At 37.6% G+C, this 20,117-nt stretch overlaps 1 protein-coding gene across 2 annotated transcripts in view; it reads right to left on the reverse strand.

Annotated features, from left to right (window-relative positions):
* Nucleotides 1-19,380, reverse strand: part of malrd1 (MAM and LDL receptor class A domain containing 1) — a 44,312-nt gene extending 24,932 nt beyond the window's left edge. For both annotated transcript variants that reach the window (XM_023326575.1, XM_014468606.2), the window contains exons 1-18: nucleotides 19,061-19,380; nucleotides 17,731-17,859; nucleotides 17,555-17,643; nucleotides 16,487-16,651; nucleotides 15,039-15,135; nucleotides 12,912-13,043; nucleotides 11,997-12,149; nucleotides 10,793-10,898; nucleotides 9,184-9,551; nucleotides 7,828-8,276; nucleotides 6,271-6,358; nucleotides 6,019-6,192; nucleotides 5,782-5,938; nucleotides 5,175-5,331; nucleotides 4,986-5,096; nucleotides 4,277-4,490; nucleotides 3,934-4,181; nucleotides 1,066-1,360 (exon numbers count right to left, since the gene is read on the reverse strand). In XM_023326575.1, the coding sequence (XP_023182343.1) occupies nucleotides 1,066-1,360; nucleotides 3,934-4,181; nucleotides 4,277-4,490; nucleotides 4,986-5,096; nucleotides 5,175-5,331; nucleotides 5,782-5,938; nucleotides 6,019-6,192; nucleotides 6,271-6,358; nucleotides 7,828-8,276; nucleotides 9,184-9,551; nucleotides 10,793-10,898; nucleotides 11,997-12,149; nucleotides 12,912-13,043; nucleotides 15,039-15,135; nucleotides 16,487-16,651; nucleotides 17,555-17,643; nucleotides 17,731-17,859; nucleotides 19,061-19,238 (3,310 nt within the window). In that variant the 5' untranslated portion in view covers nucleotides 19,239-19,380. The remainder of the gene's footprint in view (nucleotides 1-1,065; nucleotides 1,361-3,933; nucleotides 4,182-4,276; nucleotides 4,491-4,985; nucleotides 5,097-5,174; nucleotides 5,332-5,781; nucleotides 5,939-6,018; nucleotides 6,193-6,270; nucleotides 6,359-7,827; nucleotides 8,277-9,183; nucleotides 9,552-10,792; nucleotides 10,899-11,996; nucleotides 12,150-12,911; nucleotides 13,044-15,038; nucleotides 15,136-16,486; nucleotides 16,652-17,554; nucleotides 17,644-17,730; nucleotides 17,860-19,060) is intronic.
* Between the last annotated feature and the right edge of the window lie 737 nt (nucleotides 19,381-20,117).

Consider the following 20,117-nt stretch of genomic DNA (forward strand, 5'->3'; position numbering starts at 1 on the left):
TTTTATAGAGCTTAATAAAACTCCCCTTACAGCAGAAGTTTTTACTTGACACTTATCGGAGAGCACATGCAGCATTAGGGTTTCAGTGAGTGTTCCCACAGTAACTCTTCTATATATCAAGTAATTTCTCTAAGGGCAGCCAGCAACCTCAAAAAATATTTCTGACTATTTTAACAAGTATAAGATTGATTAAAGCATGTCTGCCATATCACTCAGTGTGTAGCACAACATTGTCTAACAACTAAACCTTTTTAGTCTCCATGTATTTAACAGAGTTAAACACATGGGTCATGCTATCCCTACCGTAACCTTTAGTAGTGGCAGAGTCATGATTCTGCCACAACATTGTTTTTAGTTCAAACAATCAGAGTTGATTGTTTGAGCTACATAGGGGGCTATCCGATAAAAAAAGTCTGTTAAAAGCTTCAAAAAACTTGAGACTGAGACAGAGGATCAGCTCTGGAAAGACCTGAAGTTTTGTGTTAACAGATGCCCTCCAAGATAGTGAAAATATTCAGAATATCAATGTGCAAAACCCAAATACTTGAAGGTTGTTCTACAAACTTTTATTTTATATAAAGAGATATATCTAAACCATGAATTTTCTTTTCAATCATGCATTACTTTGTGCTGATCATTTACATTAAATCGCCCAAAATGTATTCATATCTGTGGTTTCAATGAGTAATAAAAAGTTGCAAAGTTTTATGCATAAGAATACTTTTGGAATCCACTGCATGTTGCCATGGTTTAAACGAGCTGCTGCACTCTGGACAGTTTGCGATGCCAAAATGACTGATTTAGACTGACACTCCTAGCAATTGTGTAGTTGAGACAGCGTCACCCTGGCAACTCGAAAATGGGAAAAGATAATCTGCTGATCCAATTCAAAAGAACTGTCAGGAATCACACCTGAGAGAAACTCTGAAGACCGAAATCATTAATTTCACTGGTCATGAGATAAGATTTCCCAATCTAAATCCCCTCTGTGTCATTTTTTAAAATGTAGTTTCAAAAAGGAAAAGGCTGCATGTTCATTTTAATGTATTCTAAAGTGAACTTTACCTGTTGGAGGAGCAGGAGGAGGAGTGCTGTCTATTACCAACACTGACGGGGAGAGGAGGCATCCTGGAGAGAAGGTGATATCGTCCAGACAGATGTCTCCCTTTTCGCTGCGCCCCACCTTCCCTTCAAACACAATCTGGTAGTCTGCAGAGGAGCTCAGCTGGAGTTCCTTCATTTGCCAGTAGTTGCCCTGATCTCCAGTCAGGTTCAGCAGGAGGTGAAGACTTGCCTCAGTTTTAGTGAAAACACTGAGGGTTCCAATACCGTCTCCAGACATGTGATAGTAGAAACGCATCTACCCAGAAAAACAGTAAATCTGTCAAGAACTGAATGCATCCTTATCATATTTATGTAATTTAAACAGGTTTTATGTTGCTGTCCATTTGTGTCTATTATGCCGACACTTAGTTTGAGATTTCATCACAAATATTTAGATTTTCTTAACATTTTTTACTGCATCTGACTCATAAATGATTTTTATTAAACAATTTAAATAAAAGGTGACTTTCCTTCCACTGACAGCAACAAATACAGATCTGTCTATATATGTATTTATAGCTAATATATACAATTTCTTTCTTCATACGACATTTTTCTGTATTTCAAGAAAGGAAAGGGGTAAATCCAAATGTCCATTCTTTGTCATTATTTCTAAATCAAATTTAATTATAAAAGAAATTATAAATAAGAAGAAAAACAGAACTGTGTATACTTGTCATTTATTTCAGATTTTATTAAGAAATATTTTATAGTTATTTCTGCGTTTACAATGCATGTTTTTGAATTTTAGTGTCTTAGATTTTTTATTTTTTTCTCTTTCTTAACTGCATCACAGCATTTTTTCATAATTCTTTATGTTTGGTTTCAATTAATTTCTTGTAAAGTAATGTTTTAGTCTAACTAATCTGGCTAATTTCTTTAAAAATGCATATATTTTAACTAATTACTCATTTAATTTAAGTCTTTCAGGGTTAGCAACGGTAACGGATTGTTTTTATATCGACTCAATTTAAAGTCTAGTTGCTCTTTTTCCAGCTTACTTCTTTAATGACACAAAAAATAATGTATTTCTCCAAGATTCAGATTTGAAACACTGATGCTTTATGGGCATTCACTGAAAATGGAGGCATTTTCAACTGGTCTTCTGCTGTCTACTTCATAGAAAAAGAAGCCTCTTTCTCTCCTCTTGTCTTCACTTCCCTGCTCCATCTTTCCTTCATTTTCATTCCTGCCTTCTCGCTGAGTTTATGATGGATTGACAGGTCAGGATGGTGATAAGGTGCACTCGACACAGAGCCAGCAGGGCAGTCAATCAAGAAATCAGTCCTGATGGAGACCGACATATGCTGGCACAGAGTTTTGAATAAGTGCATCAGCAAATTTTATATTGTCATTTTTATGCTATTTTATCCCAAAAATCTCACATGAGATTGTAGGTGCTTTATAACTACACATCAATCTATGTTTTAACATTTTTGAGCAAAGTTTGGGAGAACGTGTTTTCAAAATTTTATCAATCCAAGTCAAAGCGGAAAGAAACAGCTCTACTACAGATTATCAATGGCAAAGTATACTGATATTATTGGATCTAAGTATTAAGTAATACGTAGTAGTAGAACATTTACTACAGACAAATATATATGTTATATTTACCACAAATGACAAAAAAATATTTTCACTTTTCTGCAAAATTTATCAACTGCACACTTTTTGTTAAGTAGTAAGTGTAAGAAGTAGTATTTCAAAAGAGCAGAAGAAATCTTATGTTTTTTTGAACAATAACAATATTTATTGTTAATCTGTTGCTTAAAGACGAGCGCGTTTTTGGGTAACCAAGTGCCACGAAGTAAACATCTGATTTTTACTTTTGCAAAAATAAAAATCAGTGGGCAACGCATTAACATTACCACAAATATTCACAGTGCACTGCCTGCATTAGGAGTAGCTACTGTCACATTAGCAGTAGCCTTTTCCCTAAAATAAGCTTTTAACTATTTTGTTTATTTATTAGCCATGTTTAGTAGACTGAATGGACAAATGCTAGTTATACCCCACATGCCACCATCAGCATTTAGGCTAACATTAGTGTCTTGGCTTATTTTAGCTTATACACTAATTTTGACATACTGAATAGAGTACATCCATGTTACTCAACATGCTTGTGACTCTCCACATGCTATTGAGTACATTGTAGCTTACTTTAGCATCGATGTTAATTTTTAGCTTCAGAACCCTGGCTTCCAACCGACGGGCACACTTTGACAAGCACCGTTTAAATTTCCTCAGATACTTTCTAGTGTATACCCGCTGCCACTTGAAATTTATGCAGATGACATCCAGCTTTTCTTAATTGATGTCAGGAGACATCAATTGGTCCCTCAGTCAATTGATGTTCCTTTAAAATGTGTTTTAGATTAAGTCATGGATGGCAGCTCAAACAGGACAAAACTGGAGTTTAAAAAAATTGTAATGGCCCATTAAAACATAGAACAAAAAACAAACCCTTTAAATCAATATCAAATCTTGTCATCAGGCTTGATTTTAGTTTAGTTCCTTATCTCTTCTCTCCCTTTCTTATCACTTTTGGTTCAATGTAGACACTTAATAAATCATTTTATAATTGGCAGAATAGATTTTTGCACTGCTCTGATCTACTAGTACTTTCTTAAATAGAAAAGATCACCCTCTAAAATATGGAGAGCTCATATTACACAAATTTTACTCTATGAATGAGTTTTCTTTCAATGTTAGCAATGGTTTAAAGCTGCTTTTTGTGACTTTTCTTTAAAAAACATGTTTGTATAGTTAGGTTATGACCATCTGATTTCAAAATTAATTTGAGAATCTGTACTACAAATGTGGACTCACCTTGCACTGTGAACTCCTTCTGCTCAGTAAGGGTCCAATCACACGAGCGGCGTCACCCACCGCCTGAGGGAATGAGCTCTCCAGGTAGAGGTAGTGTCCAGCAGGATCTCTCAAGGTGTGGTCACTGGACGGGCCCGTTCCAACAGTTGGGGTGCTGCCTGCTTTGATCAGCCAATCAAAGTCGTCTTCTTGGCATTGGCGCCAAGAGCAGAGGTCAAACTCAAAATTGCAGCGTCCACTAAAGCCCTCTGAAACACAACAAGAAGAAAAGAGATATCAACATAGGTTTTCAAATGATTTGGGAATTAATCTTTCCTCACAGATAACAAACGTAAGGTCTCACTGCAGATGAAAGGGTCCTCATCTGAATTATCCCCGCAGTGGTTGATGAAGTCACACAAATTGTCCTGGGGGATGCAGTGGCTGTTTGCGCAGGCAAACTGCTCTGAAGTGCACGGCTGGCCGGATGGAAGAATGGGGGAGCAATCCTGGAAGCTGACATCATCTATCACTATATCCCCCATGTAGCTGATCCCTCGTTTCGCCCTGAACACCACCTGATGGGGAATAATTCAAGGTTATGTCATTTTCAGGAATGTTGAATAAAGAGATACAGGGTAGTAGAGACCTGTTATTCCTAATTTCCAGTGGGTTCCTTGAGAAATAATTTATTCATTAATAATCTTATTGCTAAATATTAACTGTCTTTAGATAATATTTCCTAATAGAAATACCAGCTCCTATGGTGCATGACACGATTATCTGTTTAGAAGATGACAACTGGCAGAAATCAGTTTTGGGGACATTTTTAACACCAGTGTAAAAAAGATGATGATAACTTAACATTCAAGATGAATCATGATCTGTTCAGATGTTTGCAATGTAGAAGAAGATAGCTGAGCATTTAAAAATAAATCAGAATTCTTTGTAGTTGTCAGTAAGTAATGCTTACTTATCATGCAACTGTTGACTTGCAGGACATATATGTAATTGCTTAGAATTTGAGTATGTCACACATTACAAGATCTTGGGTGCAAAAATAATCAGCAGACCTGAAAGTCATTTAATAAACCCAAAAACACTTCAGCTCGTTTCCATCTGTTGCCTTGGTTACCAGTCTGAGACCAAACCACATGGGTGACGTTTTTGTGTCTGAGCAGCACCTGTAGAAGAGATAAAAATCTCTAACATGGTTCTGATGGGACATTCATTTCAACTCAAAGTTTCACTGGGGTATTTACTTGCAGGGTTCCCACGGTGAATCCACTCATGTGGTACCAGAATATGAGGGTACACTGAGGAGCAGTGGAGGAGATGACTGGTGTTTGGAGGTCAGAGAACTGACCATAGCCGCCGTTTGAGCTGTCTGCATACATATACCAACCCTTAGGGCTGTTACTACAGAAGGAGCAACACAGAATAGCAATAATTATGTTATTAAAAATCAATTGAATTAACATTTACAGAGCTTTTGCCATTTATTCCCCAAAATTGCTTTGCACATTTCTAAATTCTTTTGCAACAATCTGTAAAACAAAAACTCCTTTTGACAATTTTCTATAATTAATCATTTGTTACAATTATTCCTAGTAACATCAATCAGTGGCTGCAAAGTGGGGCAGTTGGAAGCAACTGTTGACTTGCAGCAAAAAGGCCATGATTTTTACCTGAGGCCTTTCTGCCAAAAAATCAAAAATTGTTGTTAATCATAGTTCATTTATGATTTAAAAAGAAAAGCATCACTACATTCTTACAATGGCAGTGACACACCTTCTTGTTTGACAAATTTGTTTTCTCAATCAACTAATGTGTTTTAAACGGATAGGAATATTTATCTCTGGCTCTCACAGAGTGTGGTCATTAGTTGGACGGTGGTTCTGCTCTCCGTCATGACTGCTTTCCCCCTGGTCGGCTGCCCAGCGAAACACATGGTTCACACTGGAAGAAGGACTAACAACAGTCCAGCCACAAGAAACACCACCTTCGAAATCGCATCTTTCCTTCACTGAAAGAGAGAAAGGCATGCAACTAGGAAAAAAGCAGGTCAGGTAAGAATAATAGGTAGTAAGAACTACAACCATTTACCGCAGTTTGTTTCATCTGATCCATCAGAGCAGTCCTGCTTGAAGTCGCACACTTGGCTGAGTAAAACACACTCCCCATGTGTCCCACACACAAACTGCCCCTTGGAGCAATTGTTGGGTATGACTGTAGGGGCCGGCGTGGTCAGTGGTGGGGTGATCAGAGAAGGTAGCTCTCCTGCAATTTAAGACGGGGGGGTAAATAAAACATTGAAGAGCTGCTGCCCTGGGTTTATCTGATGTGTTGAAGATTTACCATGAAACAGCTGACAGTCCAGGAAGGAAAGGTCATCGATTGCAATGTCTCCTTCAAAATCATCTCCAACTGTGCCTTCAATTAAAATCTAAACACGGGAAAAATTACTGAAACATAATAGGCAATAATATCAATTAATATTAGTTCTTGCTAATTGTTTGTTTTATGGATAAATCATAAAAACACATCTCAGCTGTTATTAAAATCCCTGCAGTTATTATACAACTATTCTTCAAAAATATTACAACATTGTTACAGGTTACACCATTATGAGCTATTGTTTCTTTTTTTTTGTCATCATAATGACTTTGAATACTCATAAATATATTTCCAATCTAGGAGCTCAAGTTTAGCTTCTGTTTTTGTCCTTAAATGTTGTTCTCTTCTTTTCACTGTGCATACAGGCAGATCCCTCTCAGCCAGAATTAAATTAATCAGTGTCAATATTTTAAACGTTTCCCTGTCTGCACTCAATTAAATTAACAAATGGAGCTCCTGTTCCAGTGACACGGCCCAGGAAAAGTCTTTAACTGCCTGTCAAGTTGAAATCACTCATGAGTGATGACAACAGAACATCCATCTCCAGTGATCGATGCTGAGCACTAAAGCAATTAAATGGATCTTCATCATGCAGTGCTGGAATGCATTTGTAAATATGGACTCTTTGTTTCACTAGAGATTTGCTGCTATGTGCTACGGATCTGTGTTTACCCTGAACTCAGGTTTGTCTGGGCCTGCAAGGTGACTCCAAATGATTCACAGTCAGATGTGATTGAAGTTGTTAAGCGAGACAGTGAACAAAATGTCTCAAGAACTTTAAATGTATTTTTGTCTATTGTACTTTTAGACATCTACAGTAGTGAACTGTAATTTTACAACATATAATTCACTTCTCACCTTTAAGTAGGACATATTTATTCTTACATGACTTTTGCAACCCTTTTGTTCAAGACTCTACTTCTAAAATATGTCTTGTATATGTATTTGGTTAGTCTTTGACAAGGTGAATGGCTTAAAACATTTAAGTCCACAAACGTTTAGAGGCAATGTGCATACTGTAACTGGTGGCAATAAATAAAAAAATGTCAAGGTGTAGCCCCTGCTGCCCAGAAGCTGCAGTAAAACAGTTTGTTTTGGTATATAATGAAAAGCAGTGAACTGTAATTTTTAAATTACAGTTGAGGTACATTTGTTCAATTACAGACATACAGACATGTCCAGTCTTAGCAGGACATGGTGGAGATAAGTACTTGTGGAACTGTTTCGTCGCCCTATAGTCAGATGAAGTTTAACTTGGCTTTAGCTGGTTTATGCACTCAAAGGGAGACTGCATAACATATTCAAAGTATAGTGACGTTAGTGTTGCAGTGCAATGAAGTACCTATAGTTTATATCTAAGCTGCCAACAGAATTCCCACAATGCATCATGGGGTTGGGGCTGGAGTTGGTAGCACTGTTGCTTTTCAACAAGAAGGTCCTAGGTTTGAATCTCTTGCTGGACTAACCAGCTAGAAAACCAAAGAGAAACTTAAAAAGTCCAAAATATTGATCACTTACCTGGAAAGGTTGCACACTGTTTAGGTACATGGTCTTCCTGTGCCATAGGTTTCCTTGGTTTCCATATTTTGCCCAGAGGAGCATGCCACGGTCTGTCGTGGTTGTCCTCATGTACACCGCGAGGCTGAACACGTGCGATCCAAACATGCAATAATGGAAGCGAAAAGCACAGCGGCGGTGGGGGGACCAAGCAGGGTCCTTGCCAGGCTGGTCGGTAGGTTCAAATACTGGGCTCAGCAGCACAGCTGTGTCCTTGAACTCCTGGGGGAGGGAAGACTCAATGTAGAGGTAATGACCGGAGGTGTTCCCCAGAGTGTGGTCCTTCCAGGGGCCTGTGTTTTGGGTTGGAGTTGGGCCCTGGATGCGTGTCCAGTTAAACACATCTCCTCCACTCGTTTCCTGCTTCCAGTTGCACAGTCCATCTTCAAAGTCACACTGAATTTCTGGAGCTGTGAAAACCAATAAGACTGAGAAGATCTGAAATTGCAAACTTTAACAATTTAAATATGCCCTATGTTCCCTGACGAGTTAAGGAAAGCATTCGATTTTTGATAGTTTGCTTATGATACTACATTCAAACTTTCGAGACATTGCTGAATATGTAATCAAAAGGGAAAAAATTCTAATGCAATCCATTGCTGTGAAATGTTTCAAATCATTAAACTCAGACAAAGATGATTTCAGCACATAGAACTATTTTGGTCATACACTTTTGGACTTTGGTCTTGTGTTTTGCTTTATTTTTGTCAGTCTTTTCATGTTCAGTTCATTCCTTAGGTTTAAGATTCCTAGTTGACTGTTGTGGTAGTTGATATGCATTATGAGTTGCAGTCCTTTTTACTTAATCTTAGATCCTGATTTCTTGATTCTTTATTAGCTCTTGTGTCTTTGCTATTTACCTATGTTAGTGTCTTAGTTTCCAGAACCACACCAGATGTGACAGAATGCATTTGTCCTAAAAATGTCCAATTTTGTATCATTAAACGGAGTATTTTCCAAAAACATACTGGAGGTCATCAGAATGTTTTAAGGAAATGCACAGCGGTCTTTGTTTTCTTTTTGGTCAATGTGTTAGACAACTACATGCTGTCGGCCAGGTTCTATTTTTAGTTATTTAAGCAAATACCTTCTCACATATATGGTCAGATTGGTTGGGATGGCTTTTTCCATTTCTAAATGAAAATGTGATTTTAAAATTGCATTTTGTATTTGCTCAGGTCATTTGTGTCTGATATTACGGTTTGTTTGTTGATCTGAAACATTTAAGATTGACAAAATAAGCAAAGTCACAGGGTATCATATTCTCGTGCACTTACAGACCCAATTGTTCTTATTTCAAGAAGTTGAGACACTCACAACATCCTTCTTCATCCGATCCATCCCCACAGTCATCCACAAGGTCACAGAGCTGCAGATGCTCCACACATGCTTTGGTGTGCAAGCAGTGGAAATGCGTGTGCTTGGGGCACACAGCCACTGCCGGCGGCATCGAACAGTTCTTGAAGGAGACATCATCAAAAGCGGAGACTCCATCGAACACGCCAAGGCTAATTTTAGCCAGAGCAATCTGGAAGGGCTGAGTGATGCGCCCCAGCTGAATGGTGACCCGGTTCCACAGTCTCCCTTGATCGTACAGGGTCGTCCATATGACAGTTTTGTTTTGAACTCCTTTGAATCGGAGGTATATGTCAGCAGCCCCCACAGATATACCTGAGTTATAATGCCTGAGGGGATAAGAAGTAGATTGAATCTGAAACTCAGCTGATAAATTTATCCTGACATGCTAAGGAGCACATTGTAAGATAATATATCTATAAAATTATATACTTGTATGAGATACTCTAAATTACAAATTCATCCTATGATAATGCACCCTCCATGATCCCCAGTCATGATACGTGACTAGTGAACAAACGTGAGCTGTGCAGGTTTTCATTTTCCAAAATTCCTATGACCATTTGGCAGAAAAACATAATCAGTCACTTAATATGAGCTTTTGGGACCATAAAAATGCCTGAACATGATTTATTAACATTCATATCTTATCCCGGCCTTAGTCAGTAAGGTGAAAGAAACATTAAACGGAGAGAGGAGGTTATTTTGAAACAGGCTTTACCTGGGAGAGTAGCTATCTGATTCAAAAGTAAGAGTGCAAAAAGCAGAAACGGTTCAGTGAATTCAATAAACAATATCCCCCAACAAAATAGGTAGTTATTATAAATTATTCAAGAATTTTATTAGTAATATTAATTGTTATGGCTTCACTGTTGCCTTGAAGCAAAAAGATCCAGGGTCCAAATCGAGTTTGCATGGGTTCTCCGTGAGTACTCCAGAGTCAGAAAAACATGACTGTGGTCTAACTAAATTTTTATGAATTGCAGTTTGTGATACAGACACAGCTGAAGTCTATGCTTAGCAGTAAAACACAATGAAAAAGTGTGATTACTAAAATTACTGTTTTTGATTTTTAAAAAAGTTCACATTGCAAAGACAAATGATCCTATTAGTTCCATCATCTCAGAGTTTCACATACATGCCAGTGAATCAACTTTAGTCCCTGCTTGGTCCTCTTTGAAGATATACCGAGTGAGTAAACATTTTGAACACATCTATGTTCTACTATGTTAGTAAGATGTGATTTGGAATTAGTCAAACAATGACCAGTCTAAGTTCAGAAAATTATCTCTCCTACTCTGCAGGTAAGACATTAAATACTCTTAATGTTTCCACAGTACCCTGCCTTTAAAAAAATCTGAGCTACCGCTAAAAGACAGCAGCACTTTGAAAAGAGAAACAAAGGTGGAGGAATGGTGTAAACCTGAAGACACTGATTCCTGGATACAGTAAGATCTATGAGTGTGAATGATCTCTGCTTGTATGGGGATGTTGAACAATGTTGAATGTTATAAAATTACAAGAAAGAAAAACAGTCCATAGAGGGGAAAAGATGTGACATGTTTCTCACCAAAAGGTCATGGTGCATCGTGAGGCTGATTGCTGGAACCAGGGTCCAATGAGAACAGCATTTGGATGCAGACTACTGCTGTTTTTCAGTATAAACATGAAATGACCTGCAGTCATAAAAAAAATCCTGGTCAACATCCTTCTAAATCCTGTATTTTCTTGAAAGTGATATGTTTGACAGCACAGTCACATTTCAACTAGGTAGTTTGTTTACAGATAAGTTTGTCTACACCTTAAATATTCCCACTTGGCCACTTCAGCCAGACAAATCAATTTTATCTACTTCTCCCTTCGGCGTCATGTAGAAGTTGCCATGGTAACCTGCATCATTGAAAACCTTAGTTTCTTCATAGAAAATCTTTGTTTAACTCCACTTTCCCTATTTTTAATTAGAAAGAACAAAGCAGATGTTAGGATGTAGTGGCATCAGCTGGTGATGGTGTAGGAATCACTGCAACAACAACATCCTTGAATCAGAACAGTACTATGATTTTGTGTTGATGATGCATATTTTGCCTCCAAAGATATCATAAATGCATGGCAGTCATCTCAAGAGAAATTTTATCAAGTTAGCAATTAATGGTTATTGGTTAATACTAAAGCATCCTTCTCGGCAGTGGCAATATTGAATGCTGTTAAACACTATATAGGAGCTATAGCCTTTCTACAGAACAATTAGCACTAATTGGTTGTCAAAACATAACAGAATTTAGCAGCATATTCTAAAAAGGTTTCAAATTATATATATATTTCAATGTTCAATACTGTGTTCTGTAAGGTGTTTCTGCAGGCTCCAATTCTAAACCTAATAGATGTCTTTTTCAGACCATTTCACTCGATAATCATAACAAAAACAACAGATGGTGCTTGTTTGGAGTCAGCCAGCAACAAAGTTAAAGCTGAGACTTGAACAATTCTGTTCAGGAAAGAAACTGGAAGATGTAATGAGGCATGATAAACAGTAACATATTGTGGTAAATGAGCAAAATACTGTAGGTTCTCATGTTAACTGTTATTCAGATGGCTGAGAAGGTACATCTCCACATTTGGAGCATATTGAAATACAATTTTTTTCAACAAAATATTAGTTTGAGATGTAGATGATCTTCCAGTATTTATCCAGTATTTTTGGAAGGGCTCAGTACAGTTCTTTTCAACTTTAACACATGTCACTCTTCTTTGTTTTTCATATTTGTTTCCTGTACCTTTAGTGCTGTTGGTAGTGTGGTCCGGTAGGGGTGGGTGATCATAGTAGTCCGGCGGTACCTTGTCAGATGAGCCCCTGATCCAGTCAAACCCATCTCCAGGAGTGAGCTCATACCAGCCGCATGAACCGTCCTCAAAGTCACACTCAGAAGCTAAAACAGAAAAAGGAAACACTGTAGGGATGCTGCCCTCCTGGGTAATCAGTCCAGCAAGGCAACTGTATGTGATTAGGCTTAATTGAACCAATTTACAAACTCTGTAAATACTTTAGTTGTTTATTGATGCACTATAATTTAAATCAGCTGCACCTAATTGCTTAAGGATCGATATTTTATGTGCTGATGGTTTAGTACTACAGTGTTCAAAACATGTTATGATCAAAAGCTTTAAGTGGACCTGTAAACAGATGAATTTAGCAGCTATGCAACTAATAAAGTAGTGGTACAGTCTTTTTGAATTTGACTGGCACACACAAGACAAGACAAGACAAGACAAGACAAGACAAGACAAGACAAGACAAGACAAGACAAGACAAGACAAGACAAGACAAGACAAGATAAGATAAGATAAGATAAGATAAGATAAGATAAGATAAGATAAGATAGGATAGGATAAGATAAGATAAGGTACAAACATCACTTAGCACTTCTCAGGAGAATAAAATGTTTGTTTTTGTTTGTAATTTTGTTCTTTTAATCACTGTAAGAGTCTAAATATTAACTTTGTATACCTGCAGCAGGTAACAGACTGATGAACCATTACTGTCCAATGCAAACACATATCAAAACAACTGAGCTACAGTGCATTTTAACAGTCTGATGGCAACAGAGGGTGTCAGATAAATCCTGAAAACATCTGTCAGGGGGACTGAAATGTGATTATTTCAAAGTGTTGCTTAGTAAAGTGGTTCTTACGGCATCTGGCTTCATCTTCTCCGTTGGGACAATATGGTGTGAAGTCACACACTTTGCTCTCCTCGATACACCTCCCTCTAGCGCAGGTGAACCATGAAGGAGGGCAGGGAAGTGAAGTGAGGACTCTGCCCTCTGCCAAGTACAAAATAAAAATAAGAATTTAGTACAATTAATGGAGCCCCATTATCTGCACATTATCAAATTTGTTTGAGTCACTGTTATAATTAAAATATTTTATTGAGAGAACGTGCTCAATTAGCATAAATGAGCTTGGTGGCTCCCAAAATGAAATAAATGCATTTGATTAAATTGCAGTAATGGTTCAGATTTTGATCAATAGTACAGCAAAGACTCCATCGCGTAAATTAACTCAATGGCACTATATGAGGAGCACGGGAAATATATCAAAACCATAGCCCAGTTTTTTTAAATCACTATTAGCTGGCCTCAGAAATTAATCTTTAAATGTTGCCATTTTCAGAATATATTCTCAATGACCTTTAAAATGACTCATTTTAAACTCTAAGATGGCAACTGCATTACAAGGACAAAAAGAGATTAAAACAGTAAAATGGCAACTGCATTAAAAAGCATATAATATCTAATAATTTAATGAAATTCTCTTTTTAAAAAGGATTTAATAGGTACAGCTTGGGTTTGTTCAACCTGTCTTGCCTATTCTTTGCAAACCAGAAATTCCAAATGTCAGATGCAAGCGTGTGTGGCTCAAAAGAAGCAAAATGCCACTCTGATTATCTTTTCTTGTTAATGTTCCAATGATGACAATCTCTATTCTTTACAGTCAAAACTCATTCAAGAGCATGAACCGATTTAGATAGTACAAACACATCAGTTAGCTGGTCCTTCTTTAGACAATGGTATAACAACAGTACAACATCAATAATCTTCCAGAAGGTGACTATGAGAGATGACTGCCATTACACAAAGAGAGACTAAACTTGACTTCTAAACATTTGCAATAAGGGTCTTGGGGAGATTTTCTGGAGTGCTTAAACCGGACAGCGTGCTCACCACACATGTAATGGAGCCTGCATGAACAGTGGTAGCTCATTATAATTATGCAAGCATGCGCCCTGTGTGCACCCTGCATTGTTTGGTCATTAGGTAATTTTAGCTGTGGCCAAACAGGCCTTGTGTTAAAATTGCAACAGGATCACACCCACATAATGCTGTCAACATTCCAAGAAGACTCATTTAGTGTAATGTTTGGCTCTGCTCCTGCAAAGAGAATAGGGTCTTTTTATTGTTCTGGAAGAAACAAAAAGAATCTTCTCAAGTACCAAAAATGCACCATGCAAAGTGTGATTAGTGTTGGTTTCTCTTTGCTTATTAAAGCCTAGAATATTGAGACAATTCAATTTGGTCTGGTGATAGTCTAAAAGACTTTCACATAGATTTTTCACAGTCTGCAGTTTGTCTTTTACATTAAGTGTGATAATTCTGGTTCTTATGGTCCTTTGACACACATGGCTTAGATTTTTTTCATGCCTGGCAGCTTCTGATTAGCTTCAATTGAATGCTGATGAAGTAATTAACGCAGATGTGCTGATGCAGGTCCACATCTAAAACATAAAGCAGTGGGTCCGGGGGAACCGAGCCTGGAAATGACTGGTTTAGTAAATACCTTTTCTGCACTTGAAAAAAATGAGTCAAAGGTCAGAATTTACAACTGAAAACCAGGGGTGTAAGAAAGGGGATGGATGTATGATCTGTTTTCTTTTTTGTTACTTTTTCAGATTACATTGAACTCTGCATATTAGATGAAAATGCTACAGAATGATCTTCCAGTTGTACATCAGTAGAGAACGCTGTTAAAAATTGTGTCTGAAATGTCACATAAAGCACGATTTATGGGATCAACTCCTCCACTATTGTATAACATCTATAATCTCTTCCAGAAAAAAGTACAGCAAGCACAATTTTAATGACTCAGTTATCCTGGTATAAATCCAGTCATGGGTGTCTTAATGTCCTCACTCTCATTCATCAGTATTCAAAACAAGCTTCTAGTGCTCTGTTTATGTGTGAGGATATTTCAAAATGTCAAGTTTCATGCAGTGTGTGTGTTCTAAGGTGTTAGAAGTGTTAGAAAGGTATAGCTAATACCAGGCAGAATGACACATCCAGGACTGAAAGACAAATCATCAATGGCTAAGACCTCCGATGCTTCACTGCTGGCTGAAAGTTCCCCTCGAATTACCACCTGGAAGATAAAACAGTGAAACGATGTCACACACATCAGGGACAGTTTTTATTATTATTATTATTATTAGTTTATTATAATTTAATTAAGCTGAAACTACAGATGAATATTGGTTAAAAAAATCAGTAGAGTATTGAGTTGTTTGATGCTCAGAAAATGTTAGGTTCAAATGGAAAAATTAAAGAAATGCATAAAAAGCAGCAGGGTTCACAATATGAAGAAATAGAAAAATAACAGCAGTTAGATCAAATTAAAACAAATCAAGACAAATAGACAAGGAAAGTTAACTACACCTGCCATGCAAATGTATCTATCTTAATTATCTAAACTGGTGGTCATTTCAGTCAAATGTAGGTTACATATTCTTAAATATTTTCCAATGAAAGCGGAGAAAGAGCTTATAAATGTAGTGTAGTCAGTACCAATAATATTAATGGTATGAATACTGTATGGTAATATGCAGTTCACTGCAAAAGTAAACAAACCTTATGAAGTTTTTACATGTTGTCATGTTACAGCCACAAACTTTAATGCATAGTATTCACATTTAGTGATAGACCAATACAAAGAAGGGTGTAATATGATACTTTAAAGCAGAAGTGTCAGAGATCCATAGCTCAGGAGAGAGTCAGCCAAAAGGGCTATTAGTTATCCATCAAAGCGATTAATGAAAGAAATCTATAAGAAGTCTTTCATAAAGATTTCCACAAGCCATTTAGGGGAAAATGTTTACAAGTGATACTCTAGTTTGGTGAGACCAAGATTAACCTTGTCAGTCTACCTTTAAAATTTAAAAAGGTTTACAAGATATAGATACATTTACAAGATATTGTAGAATTTCATGGCATTTCATTTGCTCAACCTTCAAATATTTTTAATGACAAAATTCTTGAGTGAATGATTCCAATTTCCATTTTCAAATTTAGGCAAATATATAGATCTCCCATCCTAAAACCACCATAAATAATAATAATAATAAAAGACCAATCCTCCATCAGCAACTCTTTAGGCCTCACAGTGAAATCAAGCTCCTAAACATGCTGACCAATACCACTGAAACAGGAAGTGAATTAATGGAGCAGAAGGTGAATGTCAGCAGATGTGACCTCTCTTTATTACCTGCAGACATCCAGATGGTAAAGAGCCAGAGAAGAGGACTGGGTGACACTGACATACTCTGAAGATATTGAAAGGACACTAACAGCAAACTCACATCCAGATGGTCTCTGAGGAGTCCAAATGGGTCAGTATACTTCCCCGGTACACTTTGCTATCGCTCGGGTCATTTGAGCTGCGATTTCAATTTTAATGTCAAACAACTATATGAACTCACTGTGTAATTATGACAGACCTGAAAGCGCTGATTGCTGGAGAAGTGAACCACTGCCCGCAGCCATGTTCCCTTCTCTAGTTGAAAGGAGTGTTTCCAGAGTTCAGAGCTCTGAGCCACCAAATGAGGCTGAAGTAGGATCTGAAGCTCTCCATGTCCTGTCCCAGCATAGTGGTAGAAACGTATCTGATGAAAACAAAGAACATGTTGGCCCTACTTATTTTGAATCTACAAAATCCCTCGTTTCCAAATGTTGTGTGTTTTGAGACTTTTCAAGACTCGAATTCTTAAATATCCTAATGGATTTTTATTAGGACATCTTTGACATGCAAGTCCAAAGATTTATTGTGACCTAGTTTATTTTTCAGTGTTTAAAGTTTAGCATCAGCATCTTCCCTGCCAGGTGACAGACTGGAATTGCTGAGGTTAGGTAACGACGCAGTGATGGTAGAATATGACTTAACAATCGGGAGGTTTTTGAAACAGCTCATTTTTCAGACTACAGCTGGGTGTTTTTTTTTTATTTTTATAGGACCACTTTAAGAGCTCCAAAATTGCGCACACAACCATTTTAAAAATCCAACATGTCGTCCTAAGAAATATATTTTTATGACATTAACTACACAAGTTGTGTATCTTGTTACTTCAAGATAACGGGGTACACATCCTAGCTCTGCAGGTTGGAGTCAACATAATGTTATATTAAGAAAAAATAGCACTACTTATTTAGTAGTGATAATTGTTAACATTATATGAATTTATTATTAGAGCATCAGGTTTTAGTGTACTGGAAAATGGAACATGGGGAGGAGTTGTCAAATGAATCCATCCATTCATGGATGAACTTTGCAAGGGGTCGCAAAGTTGCACCCGTTTTGACTTTGTGGAGTCGCAAGGGGTGCAGGTGCCTATCTCCAGGGGTCAACAGGCAAGAGGCAGGGCATACCCTGGACAGGTTGCCAGTCCATTGCAGTAAAGTAAATCCTACTATGGTATTATTTTTCTATAAATATTTTTCCAGACTTGAAAAATGCTCAAACTATTTCCTAAACTTTTAAAGACACTGCTTGTCTTCTGCGACATAGTTACCTGGCAGCCATGAGTAGGCAGGAAGACAGGACTCCTCAGTTCAGCAGTGATCTTTTTTCCTCCAATGGGTGAAAGCGACAGAAAATGTGCTGAGGGTCAAAAACAAAATGCAGACAGTTAAAGACAAAGATGTGTGATTAATACAATGTTACTGTAGGAATATCAGCTTCCCCAACCTGAAGTATTTCTGTGGTCCTGTTTTAGCCCTGGGGCCTCAGCTGTTCTGGTCCATCTGTAGAGGGACTCCGAGTTTTGGATCAAATCACAGAAACTCTCCTCGAAATCACATCTTGTATACGTGGAACCTGTAATATCAAATGTTCACTTAAGCTAAATATTTTCTTTCAAAAAAAAAAATTTGCGGTTTTCTCTAGAACGTATTAAACAATACCCCTCTCTACCGAAATGATAGTTATAATTTAAAATCAAGACTTCAAAGCTGAAGTGACTGAGACAAGAGATATCTGAAGACACATTTTTCAAAGATTTTATGGATGAAATGAGAGAGCCTCTTGACAGACCAGATGGATGGGCCTGTGGGTAGATCAGCATGAAGCTTCACGTCAAGTCAGACACCAACAAGGTGGAGGTGGGGTACTGTTATGGGTTGGTATTATTAAAGATGAGCTGGTTGGACATTTTCAAGTTGAAGATGGGCTCAAAATCAACTCCTAAACCTACAGACAATACTTTCTTCAAGCAGTAATGAAGGAAGAAGTCTGCATCGTTCAAAAACTCAGTGGTTATTATGCAGTACAGCTCTCCATCACAAGCATCCAAGCACTTCTCTGCATGGTTAGCCAGCAAAGACGTTAAAGATGAAAAACTAATGACATGGCTACCCTTCCTCGCCTGACCTGAACTGAATTGAAAACTTGTGGGCAGTTCTTGTCAGATAAGATAATATCAATCTTTTACTTTGTGGTCAACATACATGATGGTGGCAGCATCACATTGTGTGGATGTCTTCATTCAGCAGATGCAGAAAAGCTGATCGGAGCTGTTGGATGGACCTAATGAGATCCTGCAAGCAAACTGGCCAGTTTTGAAGATTTGGGCTTGTTTGGAAGCCACAAGAAATGGGTGATCCAGCCATAACTTTCTGTTTGTACCCAATTGTTGTTGAAGCCTGGAGTTTGGCTGAAAATGGTGGATTAATTAGACAATGATCACAAATCCAACTCTACAAAAGACAATTTAATTAAGGTGTTGCAATGGCCCAAAGTCCATACCTCAACCCAACTGATTTCCTGAGGAGGTAGTGCAAGGTATACACTACCTCCTCAGGCTTTTGGAGACTTTTGCTTAAACAAAAGTCTCCAAAGGGCAATGAACTGAAGCAGCAACAGGTCTATAGGTTAAGTATTGACTACTACCAGTTATTGCTGCTAAATGTAGTTCTACAAGCCAATAAACGCATTTAGTTTTTCTCGCTTCTAGATTGATAGTCATCACTTCAGGTCCGGCTCTTTTAAATTGTGGTCTGGTACAAGATAGTAAACTTACAGTTTTCTTCATCGCTGCCATCTCCACAGTCGTCGGTGAAGTCACACACGGAGTCCAATGCCACACAAAATCCCTGACGGCAGGTAAACTCCTGATGTGAACAAGCACTGACAAACACCGAGCTAATTAGCAAATTAAGGGCCAAAAGCAGCCACACTGTGCCAAGAAGTAACGCCATCCGCTGGTTATCCAAGTTATTTTATCCAAAACACATTATTAACAATTCCAATTTTAGCATTTTTGCTTCAATGACTTAAGGAAGATGTGTAGTTGCGTTTCCCTTTCTGTGCGCAGTTCTGAGAGATATGGCTGACCCTGTTTGCCTGTCTGTGGGTTGTTAGCATGTTGTAAAGGGCAATAAATGTTTTTTTTTTATTTTTATGGCTGTTACTCTAAAAGGTTACTTTGTGAGTTTATCTGTTACAGCAGAATAGAATAATATAGAGTAGAACAGAATAGAATAGAACATTTCTAAAGCAGCTCAGACTTTACATTAGATTAAAAATGCAGAAAAAAGAGCAAAAACAAGTTTGAGGTTTTTTTAATATTCCATCTAATATATTAATAACTTTAAATATGAAACCATTCGCTTGTGTGTGGTGAATATTGGATTTTAATTCACCGATACTGATTTTGTTCTAGCTGAGATGTCTTGGGTGTAATTTGAAGTGGACTGTACACGAAGACAGACATTATCTTTTAGCGCCATCTGGTGATAATATTCTTTCAATAACATTCCACCCGTTTGCTTACGTTCTTCAAGTCCAGTCCTTTTTGATTTTGAGAAAAATTGTGTATATTTTATGTTTTTCTAGAATCTTCCACTTTTTTATATTTGATCAAGTATGCTTTTCAGATGATCTACACTGATTCTTCTGTGCATGGCCAGTTTTATCTACCCTGAGTCCTTTCCTGAAACCCTAGACAGAGTCTGTCCTTTCTATTACAGTAAAGTAGCATACGTGCGCTCCATTAGGTTGGCAAGGCAACATATTATTTACAAGGAGTACAATGGCTCAAATGAGACAACAGAGGTATTATTTACTGGTATGACATA

This window comes from Xiphophorus maculatus, chromosome 21 (genome assembly GCF_002775205.1).
Source record: "Xiphophorus maculatus strain JP 163 A chromosome 21, X_maculatus-5.0-male, whole genome shotgun sequence".
In the NCBI taxonomy this organism is placed as follows: Eukaryota; Metazoa; Chordata; class Actinopteri; order Cyprinodontiformes; family Poeciliidae; genus Xiphophorus; species Xiphophorus maculatus.